The sequence below is a fragment of the Coloeus monedula genome, assembly GCF_965178545.1.
Source record: "Coloeus monedula genome assembly, chromosome: 3".
In the NCBI taxonomy this organism is placed as follows: domain Eukaryota; kingdom Metazoa; phylum Chordata; class Aves; order Passeriformes; family Corvidae; genus Coloeus; species Coloeus monedula.
In genome coordinates this window covers 42,876,012-42,895,299 of record NC_138783.1, presented here as the reverse complement: position 1 = coordinate 42,895,299, position 19,288 = coordinate 42,876,012, and the positions used below count along the sequence as shown (strand labels likewise).

The following is a 19,288-nucleotide window of genomic DNA, read 5'->3' as shown; positions in this document are numbered from 1 at the left end:
CCTAAAGGGAGTTTGGCCTGAGCTCACATATCTTTTTAGGTCCCACTCCAGTGGATTAAATGAACAAATTGAGTATTTACTGCTCATCAAGGTAAACTCGACAACAACCTTAGCCCCAGCAAAGATGATACAGGGTTGATACGGGTAGGGTTTGAAAAGAGTGTTTTCAAAGCATTAGAATGAAGAAGGTCAGATGTGAAGCCTTACTACAGGCTGTGACAGTTTTCCACCACCTGTGCCTCAGCTGAAACCAGAACACTTTTTCTTCCTTTCAGCACTTTACTGTGTCACTGAAGGATACTCAAACTGTGGTCCTTGTCCCAAAGAAGTCATGGCCATGTTGCTGCTGGTTTTGATTTTATCAGGATCTGGCCATGAAAAACACTTTGGCAGAATTCAAAGGCTCATGCTGTCTGCCTGAACACATAAGCCTGACTTAACGTTTCTCTCAATTGTTACAGATCTGTGCATGTCCACAGATTAGGTGAAGCATACAAAATGCTTTATTTCTCTCCCTAAGAGTCAGGATGTGGATTGAAATCACTTACTCTTTCCCTCTGTCCATTTCTATCTCTGTTGATTTTTCTCCAGGACTGAAACCTTGGCTTCCAGGCACAGAGCTGCCAGCTCTGTCAGCAGTCACTTCTCCTCAGCAGTTTCTCCTGAGTGGAGTCTGCTCATTTCCAGTGATTTAAATTCTACTACAGGATTTTTATTTTCTTTACTGTCCCATTCAAAGGAAAGGCTAAATCATCTTGACAGAGATCTGGAACTTTCTAGGCATCCATATTCATCAGGAATTCAAAATCCTGACATCAGAGAACAATAGCTCTGGGTTATTTCTTTTTAAAGAAAAAAACCCCAAAACTACCTATGTGATTTCCCTGGGAGAAGTCTACTTTATTGAAGATGACAGAGACATATTTGAAAGGTTATATTATGTGGTTATACTTTTTTCCTTAAATGACAATATCTGTACAGCCAGGCTATTTGCAATAGTAAGATGAATTCAGCAGTGCACCGGAGGAAGTTCCAACTATCTCAAAAGATCTAACAGTAGCTTCAAATAGAGTAGTTCCTCTCTGCCTTCATTCCAAGTTACAAATCAGAACAACCTGAACAGCCCAAGCTGCTTCCAATTTCCAAGTATAAAATAATTTCCCCTCTCCTATCACTACCTTTGTGCATACTATTTTCCAAGGAATATAGTGCACAACTGGTATCCAAAATTCTAAAAGATCACTAGAATAAACCTTCCCCTTACCTGTTTTAATGTCCTTTCCATATCAATTCCTTGACCCCATGGGGCTGCAGGGTTGGCAAGACAATCACCAGCATTTCCTCTCCTTGAAATATCAATTTTCTGTCTTCTAAGATTACGGAAAGTTTCAGCCATTACAAGCACTCCATCATATGTCAACGCAGATGTATACTAAATAGATGGACAAACACAGCCCTTGAGAGTTGGCATGTCTTTAAAAAAATCCACTGTTTCAAGATAATTCTAGTTTGATTCATCATGCAGCAGTTTCTTCACCTTCATTTACAAAACAGCTAGCTCTCCTCAAAATCAAAAGCAATTTTGTCTAAGGGACAAATGCAGGACATGTCACTAGGTCCAGCTTTAAAATTTTATTTCCTAAGGGTAGAAAAATCTGCATCTTAAGAATTAATAAAAGAAACAAATTAAACCTGAAATATTCAAGTATTTTTCTTTTTTTTTTTTCCCCACTTATATAATAGGGAATAACCCCATCCACCCAACTTATTCAAAAGGAAAGAAAGAGACAGTAACTCACTGAGAAAATGTAACTGACAAAATGCACAGCTAATTAGCAGACATCCGGGCCCCTGGAATTGCTAAGAATGATCAAGAGTAGGTTCTTCCAATTGGAAAACCTGTGTTGGCTCTCTGCCTGAAACATACCCTGAGCAGTCTGTGTTTCCACACTAACGACAGCGACTGCTTTAGGTTGATAACATGCCAAACGAAATGTGTAGAGCAAGTCTTTGGCAGATGTTAGCCTGGAGCCACATTAACAAAGGGGTGTTCCCTCAGTATGGTCCTCTGATGAAAACACTGCATCAGGAAAAGTTGTTCACATGCCCAGGGCTGCTATTGATATGCTCTCCAATTTCCAAAATTCAAATTCCATTATTCAAATCTAATTTCCTTCCTTTCATCTTGCAGATTATAAGGTCTTTGAGACATGCTTTATCTTTATAATCTCAAATTTTGGTTATCCCTAGATGATTTATTTGTGATTCAAATTAATCATGCTGACTTCTCAGAAGGAGACAGAATAATCCTGGTTTTGTGGCAAGGAGTCCTATAGGTAGAAGTTTTCCTGCCACCAGTAACTGGGGATGTCTGCATTCCATAGCCCACAGCATCCTTGGTTTTGATTTGTTTCTTTGGTTTTTATTGTCTTGTAATATCCATGTTGATATTTTCTCTAGACTTTGCTGAGCTACCCATCTCCCAGCCAAGGGAGGGCTGGTTGCTTATCTTTGCATAGTGTCCAGCACAAAGGGGCCCATTTTCAACCACATGTGGTATGCATTAGTGCATATAGTAACAGAATTACTTTGATGAAGTCATATTTATATCTGTGCTGTGATTTGCCTGCCAGGAAAATGATATGTGAAAGAAATATTTTGTTATCAATCTGTGAAGGATTAGGATAGAGGAACACTGAGATAAGATTGAACTTTAAAACCATGCCTGAATGTGATTTCTACTCGAGGTTTTGAGGTGGAAAATTTCCAGAGGAAACTCCATATGAAAATTTATAGTCAGCAAATTTACAATTACAGTAATATCTCATACAGAGGAATTCACCTATCAGGAAAGATCTGCACTGTAAGTAAACATAGATAATTAGACAAATTAATGTAAATTTTATTGAAAATAAGTTGTCAGTTAAGCCTTTGACCTTTAACTGCTGTCAGTAAAGGGGTGAAGTTGGAGGATAAGCGACAAGAGACATTTAAGTACATCAGCAAAATGTGTTGCAGGTTTTTTTTCCTCCATACAAATGTAAGGATAGGCATGACCAATGGCCAGTAATAGTAAGATCACCTGCCTTCTCCTCTGCATAAATATCAAAGTCTTCATTCATGTATTCAACAATGTTAATCAGAAATTAGAACGCTGGAGTGATATCTTTGGTAGTGCTTCAAACAGGGAGTACCTTTGGTGGGGTCTCAGATCCTGGGTATTCTCTCTGGTCCAGTTTCTTCCAGCGCTGCATCAGCTTAGTTACCATAGGGGTACTGAAATCCACTAGCTGAAATCCAGTCACATTGGCTCCTCCATGCATAAATCTCTCCAGAGAAATATCTTTGAATCCCTAGAAAATCAATTTAAGATTTTGTTTGCCCTCCTACACCACTGTGGGTCCAATCTGTTCTAGGTAAGCATGGCAGACTAAAGAACGCACAACAACAGGATTCCATTAGAAGGCAAAATTTAAAACCAGAGAATAATGTTGAACCTTTATTCATAACTTCCATTTGTGTAATAAAGAAAAAAAGCCAAGAAATAAATTTGCCACATTATTGCTAGGGTGGTCTTGACAGCTTAGCAACACATTGCTGGGAATGGAAGACAGTTTTTGAAGAAATGCCTTTGGCAAATCAACTGAAAAGTGCCTGCAGAATATTAAAGGCTTAATCCAATTTCCATCAAAGTTGGCAGATTTGAATAAGCACTGTACTAGTGCTTTAAAAAATGCATCCCTTTTTTACGTTTAAAAAATGAACAACATTATTCTGTAAATACATTTACTCCACGATTCATTGTTTAGGCTGAAAATGTCTGAGATAATGAGATAATATAACAGACATTAGAAGGCAGAAACAGCACATGAGGATCTCACTGTTAGTGCAAGGAAAACAACATCAGAATAACACTTCTGTTAAACAGGATTGTGGTAGCTCTCAGATCTGTTATATATTGAAAACCTAGAGTGAACCTCAACACTGAAAGAGAAAATGCAGTACATATATCTCCTGACCTATTGGTTTCTCTGGCTAATCTGTTCAGCACATATAAAGAACAATTTCTTTACTAAAATTTGCCTTTAGAGACAGAATTGAACTTCAATAAATTGCATAATACAAACTGCTAAAGCACTAAGAAGCAAGCATAAATCCTTCTGCTCATTTTCTAGATGCTTTGTCTAAGGCTAGCACAGAGGTATCTTATTTTTATTTTCTTAAATTCCTCTGATTAGTATTTATCAGTGAAAACATAACTGTACATCACACTTGATCTAGAAATATTTAGGAAAAAATATAGTGGGATACTGGGGCACTGACCCAATATCCCAGGGGAAAAAAACACCTGTTAAGGACAGAGATTTGATTCATGTCCTAAGGGATACTGACAGTAAATATAAAAGGTGACACATCAGGAAGCGTATTACCCACATAATTGAACGGACAGTGGATAACAAATTGTGCCCCTGCTGAAGCAGATCAGATGTGCCTGTCTCCACTGCACACCTCACTAGCAGCTCACTGCAACATCCAGTTCCTTGTTTACAGCAACTATTTTGCATGAGAAAAATTACTTTGGGAACTTTAAAATTGTAATGCTGAAGAATCTAATTTATAAGACCTAAGAGTACAGATACCTCATTTGAAATGCCTGAGGCTTTAAAAATAATCTGAAGTGATACTAAGTTAGGGTTCAAGTCCAGCAAAGCACAATAAAATATTTCACATCAACTAAAATTCCTTGAGGGAGAGTAGAAAGAGAACAATTTAAAGCATGCATTCGAATCTGTCCTGCATTCACTGCACTTTGCCAGGCAGGTATTTTGGCTTAAAGAATGAGCCATTTAAAAAACAAAATACTGCATTTACTTTCTTTGCCCTCTTCTGAACATTAGATGTGTGAATGTCCAGTTTAGACTTAAAGTAAAAATACTGAACAAGTAATTTGAGTGGAAACAGCTGATCTTCCCAGAAAATGAATGCTCCCTGGGGAATGTATAAAAGTTACCTCTAGAATTGTTATGTTACTAATAATAAAAAGATGAGTCAAAAATCATTGTATTTCTGTAAATTATAGTTCAGCCTCAAGATACACCTATCAGTTCTTTCTCCTACCTTGATTCTGATAAAATTTATGAGTATTACTGTATTACTGTGCCCTTCATATCTAGATGGCTGTAATAAGAAACCCAAGTTCTTTTACACATCATAAAAAACGTATTATGTACAACCACATATTAAAGACAGATGGGAAATGTTGTGTGAAGTACTGTAACTTCAAAGTAAAACTGAGTGTTTCACTTACCGAGCAGGGGTATAATTCTAGAAAAGTATCTTACCAGGTTGGCAACAATATAGTGGTATCCTTTAACATGTTTTCCCACGCTCACAATCTGTGGGAGAGAAATAAGACAAAAAAGGAAAAACAATGTCATATTGGTTTTCTTTATGAAGGTGTTTTCATAGAAAGCTAGATATAAACCAAAATATATAGCAGCAGTAATATAATGTTGAGAGTCTTTCTGCAATAATGTAACTATAACTTTCCAGGGGCTTAATAATGGGAAAAAGTTAAAATTACAGTGAGTAAAGTAATGAACTGGTAATCAAAATGCCTTCTGTATTGAAAAGGTTACTGTAGTAGACTATTTTACCAAACAGAGCAGTTATCTGTGGGACACGAATTCAGAAGGAGGAGATCACACATTAGCTAGAAAGCCTACCCACTGATTTACTTTTTAATTTGAAATAAGTGCAGAATTTATGAATGAAACCAGGGGTTCATCTCTTGGGATCAAAGCTGTTGGGTCTTGATGTGGTAAAGTACTACAACTGTTATTCAGCTCTTAGTAAAATGCTTAAGGCTTTGGGAATGGGAATGAGCAAGGACAGAGGAAGGTTGTCTGAGTGTTTAACCAAAATATACTATCAAGCAATGCAAAAAAGGCAACAACCACTATATGGCAAGATCAGCCAGAGGGTTTAGACAGAAACTATGTCAACCAGCACATTGTATCAATATTATTGCAATTTCCATGATGGAATGACTCTCATTTAATGTGCTGAAAAAAGAAAATGAGGTAATATTTTGTCAGTAGAAAATGGTGATAATAGATGCATCACAGATTAAAGCTGCTTTTACTAAAGAAACTAGCAGTACTACCTGTAACATGCAGCTTGCAGTTAACAGTACAGTCCTTTGAACTCTTATTTTTGATAGTCCACCACTCATTTAGAAAAAGTCTGCATGCAGCTCAAATATGTGGGGTTTTTACCTCTCCATAAAGCATTTTAGCCTCCCTTGAAATGAGTAAATAAGACACAAGCAAAAAGTTTTCCAAGAAGTGCAGGTTACTCAGTAAATAATGGGAAACTTATGGATCTGTCTCCTTTCCAGCTTTGAGATCTTAGCTCTAGACTCTGCCTGAAGAATTGACAACTTCTTGACTTTAGGGATCACACCTCATGTACAAAAGACAGAGCAAACATTCATTGTGTCTTGCAGCCCTTTTTCCCAGTGCTGTAAAAAGTGAGAAAAAACACATTTTGGAGATGAAGAAAAGCTGATGAAGGACTAAATAATTTGATGAAAGACACCCAGGGATCCAGGATCTAAATGTGGATTAAGACTTGGAAATGCTTGACTCTGGACTCTATCGTTCCATTAAATTAATTCCCTTTTGCAGCAGAATGGAAAGGAAAATCCAAAGGATTTGGCACAAGTACGTGGTCAAAACTATTTTAATATCATTATTGTAAAGTAATTAAGTAAATAAGCAATTTGTCTTTTATTCTTCTACTCTATCCCAAACTTTGCTTCATATGTATAGTCTATAGCTAAAATGCTTGTATTTAAAAAGCAAAACAAACCTAAAAAATCCCCAAATACACCACACCCCCCAAGCCATGACCAGACTGTTAACCCTTCACATAAATGAATTTTAGACTTAATAAAACTCACATTAAGATCAGTGACTAAATACCATTGCTACCATTTTATTGGGGGTGGCAGAGAGGGAGAAGTCACAACTTTCCCTATTATAAGCTCAACATGTGTGAGGAGGATACTGTCAAGTAATTCATGTTTCCATATAATAAAAAGTTTCAAATCCTGGCTGGGTCAATGGCTTCAAAAGGAATACGATCTCTGACACCAACAAAGCTTATACATCTGTACTCATTCAGCAGTGCATGGTAATGAAAATATTTGCCTCCCTATTACAGGAAAACTGATATAGGTTAAAAAAATATATTTTTAAATAAATACAGCATCACAACTTGAAAGTTTGTAAGTGGACTGACATAATTTAAGACGATAAAATCATAGAGTGGTTTGGACTGGAAGAGACCTTAAAGATCATCTAGTTCCATCACCTCCCAGGTCTTTCTTCTCAGATCTGTTGTTAATCCATTCCCCCTCAGCTTGAACGAATATCCTTTTGAGATTTACTTCTGTTTTTGTGCCTAGGAAATCAATGTAGATACCACTGCAGATTTCCTAGATTTGATGTGAATAATACATAATATTTTTGAAAAACCTGCAATTTGATGTTTTCATTGTATTCTCTCAAAACTTGTTTCTTTGGGTGAGTGATACAAGTACACAGTTATGTATCACGTAGTTGTCTTAACTTCCCTTATAGTCAGTGGAAAGAGCAGGCACTTTGAGGAAATGATTCATCTTATTCTGTAGCACATGTGTAAAACTAATTAGACAGCTTGTGCCCTGAAAGTGCATATTTTTCTGCATTGACTAGAAAAAGAGTTGATGGGGATTAGCTCTGATGTAGACACCTACATTTTATACTCCTAATGTTAACGGAGATGAATTTCACCCTAAAAATGCTGATTACACAGCTGGAAAAGAGAAGTGATGGCTTCTATTTTCAACCACTATTGGGTACAATTCTGATTTTGAATTTGGAAAGTATTATAGCTACTGGTCACACAGACGTTGAAACCAGGAATTGGTTATAGTTTAGGGAAAAATTGCCTGTTTAGTGAAATAGCTTTTTGTGAACATCTCATAGTTTTGAATTTCCAAAATATATACGCAGCCACTTTTCTTTCTCAAAAACTCGAAGCTGCAGATTATGATCTACAAAACAGGATATGAATTCTTGCTACCTGAACAACCCCCTTTCACTTCACTGCACTTCTGCCCTGAGAGACATTGAGGCAATGAACTTAAGTCTCTTTGTAACAGGGGAAGGAGCTTGATAGCTACTCAGTCTGGAATGTGAACTCTCACACTCTCCTTCTCTGTGCTTTAACAGTGGCTAAAGTTTTGTGAGATGAGACCTCCACCATTCCATACATGTAAGAGTAGATATTACCCAGAACCCAAAACAGGCCTGAGATTTTGACAGCTGAGTGTTCCAGAAAGCCTTTGCTATAGAAGTTCATTAAATCTGGGGGCACTTTGAAAACCCAGGTAGTTCCTTGTGCACACCTAAATTCAGACCAAGAGGCCCAAGTTCAATCGCAGTCCAGAGGGAAGGCAGAGTGGCATTGTCTAACATCTACATTAGCAAACAGGGCAGCTGACAGGGTAAGATCTGTACTGCAAAAGTATTGGTGCTAAGGAGCTGGCATCCACAGCACACATTTCAGGATTTACCATGGACTCCCTCTAATCTGGTCACCAGACTGAACTCACACTACACCTCAGGGCACATCTCGTTCAGCCTCATCCAAACAAAAACCAGTTCATGTATTTGCAGTGCAACCTTGATGTGAAACTCAGGAACTAGGAGACTGACTGCGAAAAAAACCCCATTCCTGACACCGAAAGATACTCTCTGTACCTGTGGGCTGCACTTAGACAGGGCCTGAGCACCTGTGGGGCCCGTGGCAGATTCACACAACAAAAGGCTGAGCAGTGAGAACTGCCTTCATTTCATGTTGATTTGCAGGTTTAGTTCAATGACCAAGGTGACTACTAACTAAAATTGGAGCTTTTTTATACGCTCATTTGTAAAATAGAAGAAATTATTAAATAGTCATCGGTATTAAGAATGAAAAAGAAAATACAATCTGCTTCCCAAATTGCCATTAACAGGGAAGACAACAGTCGTTCCATATATTACCCTGTAGTCCCACTATAAGTGAATACCTAATTTCTGTAAATGAAACAGAACAGAATCAAAAAAAGGTGAGATATTAAGGCCATCAGGATATCAAGTTTATTTCAGAATCTAACACAATTTTGTTTTTTTTTTTTTTCCCAAATATTACTGTTTATGTAAGTGTCTGCAGAAAGGTGAACTTCAAAAAAAACCCAAATCAACATTAGGATCTAATCACATTATAAAATGCATTGACATGTAAGAAACTAAAAAGAACAATGCATTGTGGTAATTTTTAGTTGCTGATTTACTATAACACAATTATGAAAATGCCCTATTCTGATTTCAGAATTCCTGTGGTAATCAAAAGTAACTAGAATTACACCACTGAGTTTAAAGTTTGGTAAAAGCAGGGCCAGTAAGATCCAACTCAGGCTTTTGACACAACTCTGAACCTTGTGACTTTACCATACAATACTGTTCTTTCCATTTAGCTGAACAATAGCCTAGTCTAGGAAATTCAGAAACTGTCCTACTATTGAAAAGAAGGGCTACCAGTGTCTGCTTTGATTATTTTCTTTTTTTTTTTCTGTGAGTAGCAAGGTCACTGACTTTGATAAAACCATTCGCACACTTGCATCAGCATCTGAACAGAGAACCTGGCCCCAAGTCATCCTCTGTTCTCTACTACTGTGAAATGGATATTGCACATAAATTATTTTAGAAGAATGCTTAACTTCTGTAGCATGAAATGTTCCTTGTTATGATTTCTAGAAGATGGAGGTCAGTACAGCTGGAGTGAAAAGGACTTATTTTCAGTTAAATCTCTTCAAAGGGTGATAGCTGTGCATTACCAATTGGACTTTAACAAAGGCTTTCCTCTTTGCTATTGTGTCACAATCCACTGCCTTAAGAAAAAGAACACCTGCAATAAAGTGAAGTCTGTCTAACACAATATAAAAAGTGTGGAGACTTGTTAAAGACAGAAGATAGACACCTGACCTGAAATATTGCAGCAGAAATGGTGATGATATAAACCACAACTGAAGTGGGATTTTATACAATATCTGAAGCCAGGATAAATCTTTCACAAAGCCATAAAAAAAGCAAATGAGAAACAAGCCTAATCTTCACAACTAGTGCTCAGAAAAGGGCATTCTTATTGGGGAAATGGTGGACAGCCACTAGAGAGGATGCTAAAGGCTGCAAAAAACAAAGCAGATGTGGCTCTTTCTCTCTTGTGAAGGCAGGTGCTGAGCCAGAACAGGGGTATGCACACCTGCCCCTCACACGGCTGGGCAGAGAACAATGCTTCCCACATAGACCCCATGTTCACCACCAGCTGGCAAAGCAGAGAGCCCTGTGCAGTGCAGGAAGCTGCTGGGGAAGAAAACCTGGAGAGGTGGCTCAAAGGTCATTTACCAGTGCCCTGAGCATGGCTAGTTGCTTCCTTCTGCTGCTAAAGTTGTTTGCATTCAAAGCCTACTCCTATCCTAAATAGGATACGCAGACTTGTAAGGAAAAAGGAAGCAAGTAAAGAGATGAAGGGTGCAAGAAGAAGGTCACTTCACAAATCCTTTGATGCATTCCTATTCATCCTCTGTCTCCTACTGCCTATTTGCTCTTTCAGTAACTGAAATAACCTATTTCTCATGTCCAAACCTCATCCATTGTGTGCCACAATAACAAAATGAGTTCTTATTACTGTGCAATGTGGGACAAATACTGTATGCAAAATCCCAGCTGCTTCACAGAAATGAGCCTATGCAGAGCTCCTCCTGGCTCTGCAAGGTGAGGAAACTGCTGGTGGCAGTGCTGGCAGCTAGCTCCTTCAAGGAGAAGAACTATCAGTTTGCATTGACATTATAGTGTTGCTTAGAAGCAACTCCATAGACCTCTAGGGAAAAAAAAGCATGGAGAGTGAAGAATGATGAAGAAAAGGCACTTTATGAATCTTCCATTTCCTCTGGGACTGAGATACACAGAGAGTTGTTGCTATGTCCCTGAAGTGGTACGAAGTCTAACAATGCTGCTGCCAGCCCACACTATTGTGTGCTGCGCACATACCAAATTTTTTGGCTAACGATTTGCTCCTGTGCTTCTGTGGGAGCAGAACTAAACCTGCCTTTTATTCATGCAAATCTAATAGACAAAGGGGGAAAACTGCAGACATCCCATGCTATTTCTGAAACAAGAGATAAAGAAATCTACATTATGCCACTAAACTACATGTAAAAGCCATGCTGTCTCCTGATAAATACTCATCTGTGTTGTGCTAGTGATCCTTTGTGCCAACACACCTCTGTGCTCAGAAAAAACAGGGAAGCAGAAGAAACTCTGCAGGAATGTTTGAGCTAGTACTCTGTGTAACTCAGATGTCTGGGTAATTTTTGCCTTCCTGTATTATGTTGCAATTTATTGCAAAGTATCATGTTTTAATTTATTATTATCTTAAATCAAGTATGCTAGTAATCTAAATATGATTTGCAAAAATGCCAAGTGCTATCTTCAGTTAGTAGACACACTGGAAACTAAGATGAGAAAACAAATGTTTTTAAAACCAGCCAAATTTACAATTTGATCATTTTTGAGAAGTTCAGCAGTCAAACATTACTTTTTCAAGTTTAGCACTCCTGTGACAAAATAAGAGGAGACCAAGAAGCAGGGGAATATGTAATCTTCTGTACTTTTTCTCTGCGCACACATTTATTTGCTTTCATTTTGATGGTGATACTAACTACTGCTACTACTACTACTACTACTACTACTACTACTACTCCTCCTACTCCTACTACTACTGCTACTAATTCTTGCTGTGACAACCTGCTCCATTTTACCTTTCAGAGAGATTTGGTTTTCAGTGCAAACACATACATGATATTCCTCAGCAACACATCTCAAGACCCTTTAAGACTGAGGTATCAGCGATGTCAAGCAACACATTCAACAACTGAGTTAGTTAGACAACTGTGAACAGCATTCAAGACACTGAGCAGCTACTTCCCTATTAAGCTTATCAATAACAATTGTTAGCTGTTATTAATTAGAGTTTATTGGCTTGCAATTTTTACAAGATTAATGATACTAGTACTTTGTGACAACTTTACATCCATGTGTAAATTTTAATATTACACAGGACAATGTAATTCTTTTTATTATTATATACCAGTTCAGCTGTGCACACTGAAGTGTTAAATCTGTGCCAGATGCTCCATAACAGTTTTCACCTCTCTGTTTAAAGGCAAATAAGCCCTGGATGAGCAGTGAGGCTTGATCTTGATGATACAGAGCACTGACAGACCTGAGAAAAGTCCTTGTCTGCTGGGAAACATCCTATTTAATTCTTATGGGCTGGCAAGAGCAAGGTGAAGAAAAAAATACACTGGATCAGCCTATCTGGTACACCAGGAGCTAGACTGATGATCTCTGACAGCAAAACTGATTCACTATGCAAAATTCAGAAGAAAATGCTGTTCCCAGCGGACATTGGAAGGCTTTGAACACACAGAATGCTGAGGTTTCAACTTTGTCAGATGGAGACAGTGGGAGAGGATGGACTGCTACAGATGGAAGAAGAAAGGAAATCCATTGCCACTCATGCAGAAAGGAGAAACATTTATTTTCTGAATAGTCCTCATCATGTGGATGTGTTTATGGACATATCTATTTGTATTAATATAGAAACAAACACTGTCACGTTACTGCATATGAAAAGCCCTAGAAAACAGAAATTAGAAGTAGCAATATTCTCTTTCAGAAAGAAGTATACATAAAGGTCCTAGGCAAATGCAATTACAGTTAGCTTGTGTTTTCAGCTTGCTTTGCTGAGCTTCACATGAAGGTCATTATGGAGACACAACTGAACTGAATTTCTGGTAAAAATCTTCCTTAGAGGGCTACTAGAAATAAGGAAGAAGTAGCAGTGTACTCAACAGCAGAGAATCAGGAACCAAAATGCTGGAGAAGCACCTGCCTGGCTTAGTGAAGAACTTTTTAGATGTGGTCACACAATGTAGCACAGAGGTTGATCTGATCACCCTGGTATTCCTTCTGGCTGCTTCTGATGCAAGCACATTATGGGTTTGCAAGATTCAATACAAGATGATACACAGTTCACTCACTCATAAGGTATTTCTATCTCAAGAGCTGCCTATAGGTGTGTAAAGAGAGTACTGCAAATCAAAGGAGCTCTTCTGTGTACATCTTATTTCTTGGCCTGACTCTCAGCCTGACTCACCAAGCACAGCAGGACAGGCTGGGTGCACACCGGGTAGGAAGAGGCTTTGCCAGAAGGCTCCTGGGCTTCTGGTTTGAGTCTACCATGGGCCAGTCATGCACCCTCCTGGCAGAGAAAGCCAAAAGCCTCTTGGACTGCACTGCCAGCAGGTCAAGGGAGGTGATCCTGCCCCTCTGCTCAGCTCTGATGGGCTCGCCAGTACAAAAGAGACATGGACATACTGAAACAGGTCCAGAGAAACACCACAAAGGGTATTGAAGCATCTGTCATATGAGGAGAAGCTGAGAGAGCTGTGACTGGACCAGCCTGGAGAACAAAAAGCTCAGGCTGATCTTAGCAATACCTATAAATACCCAATGGGATGGTGTAGGGAAGAGGGTACCTGACTCTCCCTCAAGGGATACAACAATAGGACAAAAGACAGAGGTTGCAACACACAAAATTCCAGATAGATATGAGGAATTTATTTTTTTCTATGAGGTAGCCAAGTAGTGAAACAGGAAATAAAACTGTTGTGGGATCTCCATCCTTGGAACATTCAAAATTTGACCAAATGAATAACCTGATCTAAGGCTGCCCCCTTGACCAGCAGGAGTGATCTTCAGAGGTGACTTCCAATCCCAATTATTCTCTTACTAAATTTGTGGAATAGAACTATTCATGTCAGTGCTTCACAGTCTGAATTTCAAAACCATCTCCAAAATGTGTCTGAAAGCAAATCTCAGAGCTCCAGGAGTACAGTCTTTATTTATTTTTTTTTTTTTTTTGGTGCCTTATTTGCTCTGCAGTGCTTAATATGAGCTGACAGTGAGAATTCTAGCAAAAAAAGGGACAGGGGAACAAAACTGTTAACTTTCAATTTCAGCACTTCATGCTTTTGAAAGCTTCCTTACATCATTTCACGTGTCTTTTTGGTACAGATTAACAGCAAAAAGAAAAAAATATTCAGAGACCAGAAGAAAAGGGCTGAAATATTTATAGTTAATAACCCTACCCCTCATGATCTAAATGACTCTTAGCTTACAATTTTCATTGTAATTATCAAATCTGTTTGGAGCATTGACTGCATTGTATACCTGAACACATTTCTGAGCACTGAACAAACTGTAAGAAATAACTGTGAGATCAGCTATGACTGAGAAAATGATGGTCTGCTTCTCCAGTAGCAAGGGTTATTAGTCTCTGAAGAAGTAAAAAGAACAAATACAGTGGCTGAACAAATAAAGTGTTTTCACCAAAATCTTCAAAATTATTTTCTGTGATATTCTTCAAATCTGACCACGATATCTCTGTTTTATTACACTTCATCATTGCTTGCAAAATAGCAAAGAAATAATGAAAGAAATCTGTGACATATATTTACTGAAGGTAAAGTATCCCAAGTAATTAAATGTAAGTACAACTTAGGAGAGAGTGCCAGGACATTTCTTTAAATGTGTGTGTTTTGCTATACATTTTCAGTCATCTTTCCTAAGGAAATAACTTTTCTGCTACTTAGCTGTCTCTGGGTCTGTTTATCAATTTTCCAGTAAAATATTTTTTAACACATTAGGCAATTTCAGCTATATTTGAAAGGAAGACAATATCTTTAAGACATTGCTTAAGACATCTAAGGCATTAAGTCTGTACAGTTCTTATTAATATGGGCTACTGGGTGGAGAACAGAGACCCATCTGTTTTAGCCACCGAAAGGACAGGAAGCACCAGGACACTACACCTCCTGTCTGACAGCTCCTAGTCAGCCCATGGGTGCTGACACCTTCCACACATTTCTTAATTGGCCATAGTAATTGCCATTGCCTTCTTGCTCAGTACACTTCTGGGAAGAAAACTTTTATGGTGTTTGTGGAAGTGGTGGTCTAGGAGAAAAACAGAGCCCACGAAAAACCAAAGGGTTATCACTTGTTTTAGTACTTCTGAACACTGTTTCCATCTGCTATACGTAGTTTCTTGATTGTTTCAGATTGTACTTATACAAATCAAGCAATAAATAAATACTAATGTGAATAAAATTCTGTAGGGGAAAAATGAAAAAATAACCATTTTGTTAGATTGGGAAGCCTGTCTTGGGGTTTCATAACTTCAGTTTAAATAGGTGTGTGGATTAGTTTTGTTTGAGCTTTCTCAGTAATAAATATTTTGTTGGCATATTTATTTTGAAACATGGATTCTGCATTTCAGATAGAAACTCAATAAATACATATAAGTTTAAAGTAATAACTTTCTAATTTTAGTAGGTATACCCTTCAGCCCTAGGCTGACTTGACTTCTGATTTTCACTGAATGAGAAAAAATGCGAACAGATTAACTATTTTTAAAAGGCAGGAAGAAAAATAAAACGAAAAGAAGGGGTAAGAAAAGAAGCAAAACTCTCAATGAACAGTTGTGTGTTTCTTGCTGTGCCGTATGTGGCAAATGACTCCTTTGGCCTGGACTGCTCACATGCTGTACAGCTTGCTGCCAGTGTTAGTGGATTAGTTGGAAGGAAATGGAAATGATGTTACAATGGGCTTCAAGCATTCGTTTCATCTTAAGCAGAAAGTTCTTTGTATTAAATTCATGGCAGCACTTTAGGAACACAGCTTGTAAAGAAGAGACACAGAAGCAGAGAATTTTCCATCCCTTTCACTGACTTTCATCCTTTCATTCTAACAGAATATTTTTGTGCTTTTAAAAGACCACCTGCTGAAAGCGCCGTGAAAAAAGGGATGTCGGTAAACAAGGACATAACGGTCCTTGACAGAAAATGAATCACTAGAAATGCATTCTGCTATATAAGCTATAGCTGTTACATTAAACTGTGCAGATATAATTTTATTTTTCTGTGTCTTTGTTTTAGCTCCCTTTCTCTGTCTTGTCCTAGTAATCTGTAAAGGTAATGGTAAAAACAATCCCTAATTTCATGCCTGTAGGAAAATGGGGCTTTGCCTCTGTCTCTAGTCACTTATGCAACATAAATAAAGGGTTTATGTTTTGAATTAAAAACTTGTTCCACATTTTTTTTATGGCTGTGTATGAACAGGTGAAACAAAGGGCCACGTAAATAAACTGGGGAGACCCGAATCAGATTTAGATCACTTACAAGGTTCTAGAATGCATTCTGTTAAGCATAAAAAGTTTTCTATTACCATTAAGCACAGATGTACTTTCTCCAAGATGGAAACACACTTTCTGGAAGCTGTGTGGAAAACTGACATGGAACAGATCTTCATAAGATCATGGAATCCTAGAATTGTTTTAATTGGAAGGAACATTAAAGATTATTGAGTTCCAACCCCCCTGCCATTGACAGAGACACTTTCCGTCTTATTTTTACTGCTTTTGCGGCTCCTGCTCAGCAGCGGAACACACTGGTTTGGGGTTATTTCTGCAGGGGAGCGGCAGTGGTTATGTCAAGCATTGAACCCCCTTGTGTTACAGACTGTGGGTCTGCCTCAAGTACAAGGGGCATGGGGAGGGAGCAGTCCATGCCAAGAGCCACACCTCCCCCAGCCACACACCACGACTACACTGGTCAATTAAAATGGGTGCAGGCCTGCTTCCCCCTCCCAAAGGCAAATCATGTGCATCACTTAAAGTGGGCAAGTAAACAAAACACTTCTGGCAATAGTCTTGGTGTTTGTGTGGTATCTTTCAGAGCCTGAGATTGCAGGATGGTAAGGTCTGCCAGAGGAGTGTGAAGGATGAGTTTCACTTCCAGTAACAAAAAGGTTTTCCTGGTTATGGCTGTTGTAAGCTGTTAAGAAGGTAAGGTGTTCTTTCACCACCCTGAGAATAAAGGATGAAAAGGAGCTAAAGTTATCTTGGTAGGTTTAAGTTACAGCAGGTTAGTAAGTGTAGGTGGAGATCTGCTGACTCAGGCTGAAGACACTGTCTCTCTTACTGATCATAGAGGCAACAACTCTTTGATGTGTGCAGAAATGGATGCCTTGCTTCAGTCTTTTGTTTAAACAGGGCTTTGAGCCATGCCAACTGGCACTAACACCAAACCCAAGCAAAATGTTTCCAATAATCCCCAAATACCTCCAATTCAGTCTTGCGTGGGTGAACATGACCAAAGAAGAGCAGCACAGCTTTAATAAGAAAACCATCACAGTCTTGGCATATCCTCGAGAGGGAAAGTCTGAAACCTTTGCTGAGATGAAGACAAGAGGGAGCAATCCAAGCAAACCAGATATAAGCCCTTGAGTGCAGGCTGAATCCATCTTCTGGATTTAATGTAATGCCAGCCCTACTGTCCCTTTCTAGAAAGGAAATCTGAAAATGAAACTGCATTTCTCTGTATTTCACTATAAAAAGAAATACAGACTTGGCCCTGCCCAAAATGTCGCAGCTACATGAAACCTAAAAGGAAGACCTCATGATAAAAAATGCACATCCTGGGTTGTGCACGGGGGGAGTCTGGAATTCAGATACCTCACTGGGTTCCAGGAGAGAAGTCTTTTGTGAAGACAAGTCTCAGATACAGTGTGGGGGTAGCTTCTACACACACACCAAGGTACGTGGAGAGGCAAAAATAAATGAGAAAAACTAATAAACTAAGAAATACAGGAGACAAAAGGAAACAGGAGATGGTGACAATAAAGTGGTACAAGAAGTGAGGAAATAGCAAGGTGCTGTTTTTCTCTGCTGGCAGGTGAAGAGGGCAGCAAGCAGAAAATACCAGGTCAGATAAGTGGGCAGCAGGTATGGGCAGGGGAGGAGCACACTAGCTCACTTCTACAACACAGCCAGTGAAAATGTGCCCAGACTTCACTGCTTGAGGTATGCAGTCATGAGAAGTGTGAACGTGTATGTACATGAGCGGTCAATTGAGAAGAAACCCACAAGCCCACAAGCCAGCTTCCCTCTCTTCATTAGCGTAGATTTAAGGGCAAAGCACTTTGAGTTATGGTCTCATTACTGAGATTTAATTACTTTTCCTAAATGTTCTGCAGAACATTTACTTGTACATTGCAAAGTATTACAGTATAGTCACAACTTAGGCTCTCAATTACAGGAGAACTAGGCAGGAAAGAAGTTGAGTTAATTAGACTCACTGAAGCTTAATCAATTCCTCTGTGCATGCAGGGAAGAACATGCCAACTTTTAGTCCATCTGTGAAGCCACCTTACCTGTCTGCTACAGGTTATTAAAGCCCTCAAGCAAAGGGAAAAAGTCAATGGCTGATATTTGAAAATGGTTATTATTTTTCATTTTCTACATTGGGCTAATTTATTTTTGCTAATTTCTTCCTTCCTATTTTTTGAAAACTTAATGTTTCTGTGTCTGAGACTGCTTCTGACTGCCCATCCTTTAAAAAAAAGCAGCATTTGGTCTTTGAAGGTCATATTGGAACCCCAAACCAGCACCTCAGGCCCATTTGTAGGTCAGCCTGTCTAGGAAGATGAGGACCTCCAGAATGGAGAGTAAAGCTGGAGCTCTTCTGCACACTTTCTCTAGCCTGGCTCTAATGCCGTTCCTACTTTTACAGTGACTGTTCCTTAGAAAGATGGAGAGAATCTCCAGGCATATTGGGGAAGAAGGCAATTCACATGATATATGAATTCCAATTTAATTAGGTCATGCAAATGTAAGTATATATATGTTATATACATAGACAGTGACTACTGAGAGAAGAAAAAAAATCTGTAAGCCCACAAGCCAGTTTCTTTCACTTCACTAGCACAGATTTAGGGCAAAGATTTTACACTTAGGAGCAAATAAGCATAAGCACAAAAAATCTCATCTCCCAGGTAAAATTTATCCCACCCAAAATTAGACAGTAGCCAGATAAATCACTTCCTAAAAGTGATACAAGTATGCTGCATGTTAGGTGTTAACTCCTACCCTCAACTCTCCCTGTGCAGTTAATGAAAAAACAGCTCAATTAGCTTTCAGGCTTGTCCTGTAGAGGTGTGAGACAAACACACCATGTCATTCAGTCTGTTGTGCCCACACACTCCATTTTTATTTCTTAGCATGCCTGCACTAACTACCT

At 38.7% G+C, this 19,288-nt stretch overlaps 1 protein-coding gene across 3 annotated transcripts in view; it reads right to left on the bottom strand.

Annotated features, from left to right (window-relative positions):
• GRIA4 (glutamate ionotropic receptor AMPA type subunit 4) overlaps positions 1–19,288 on the bottom strand; it is a gene marked incomplete at both ends in the record, with an annotated part of 215,918 nt that overhangs the window by 68,654 nt on the left and 127,976 nt on the right. For all 3 annotated transcript variants that reach the window (XM_082279260.1, XM_082279259.1, XM_082279261.1), the window contains 3 exons: positions 1,265–1,432; positions 3,195–3,353; positions 5,343–5,396. In XM_082279260.1, coding sequence (XP_082135386.1) covers positions 1,265–1,432; positions 3,195–3,353; positions 5,343–5,396 — 381 coding nt within the window. The remainder of the gene's footprint in view (positions 1–1,264; positions 1,433–3,194; positions 3,354–5,342; positions 5,397–19,288) is intronic.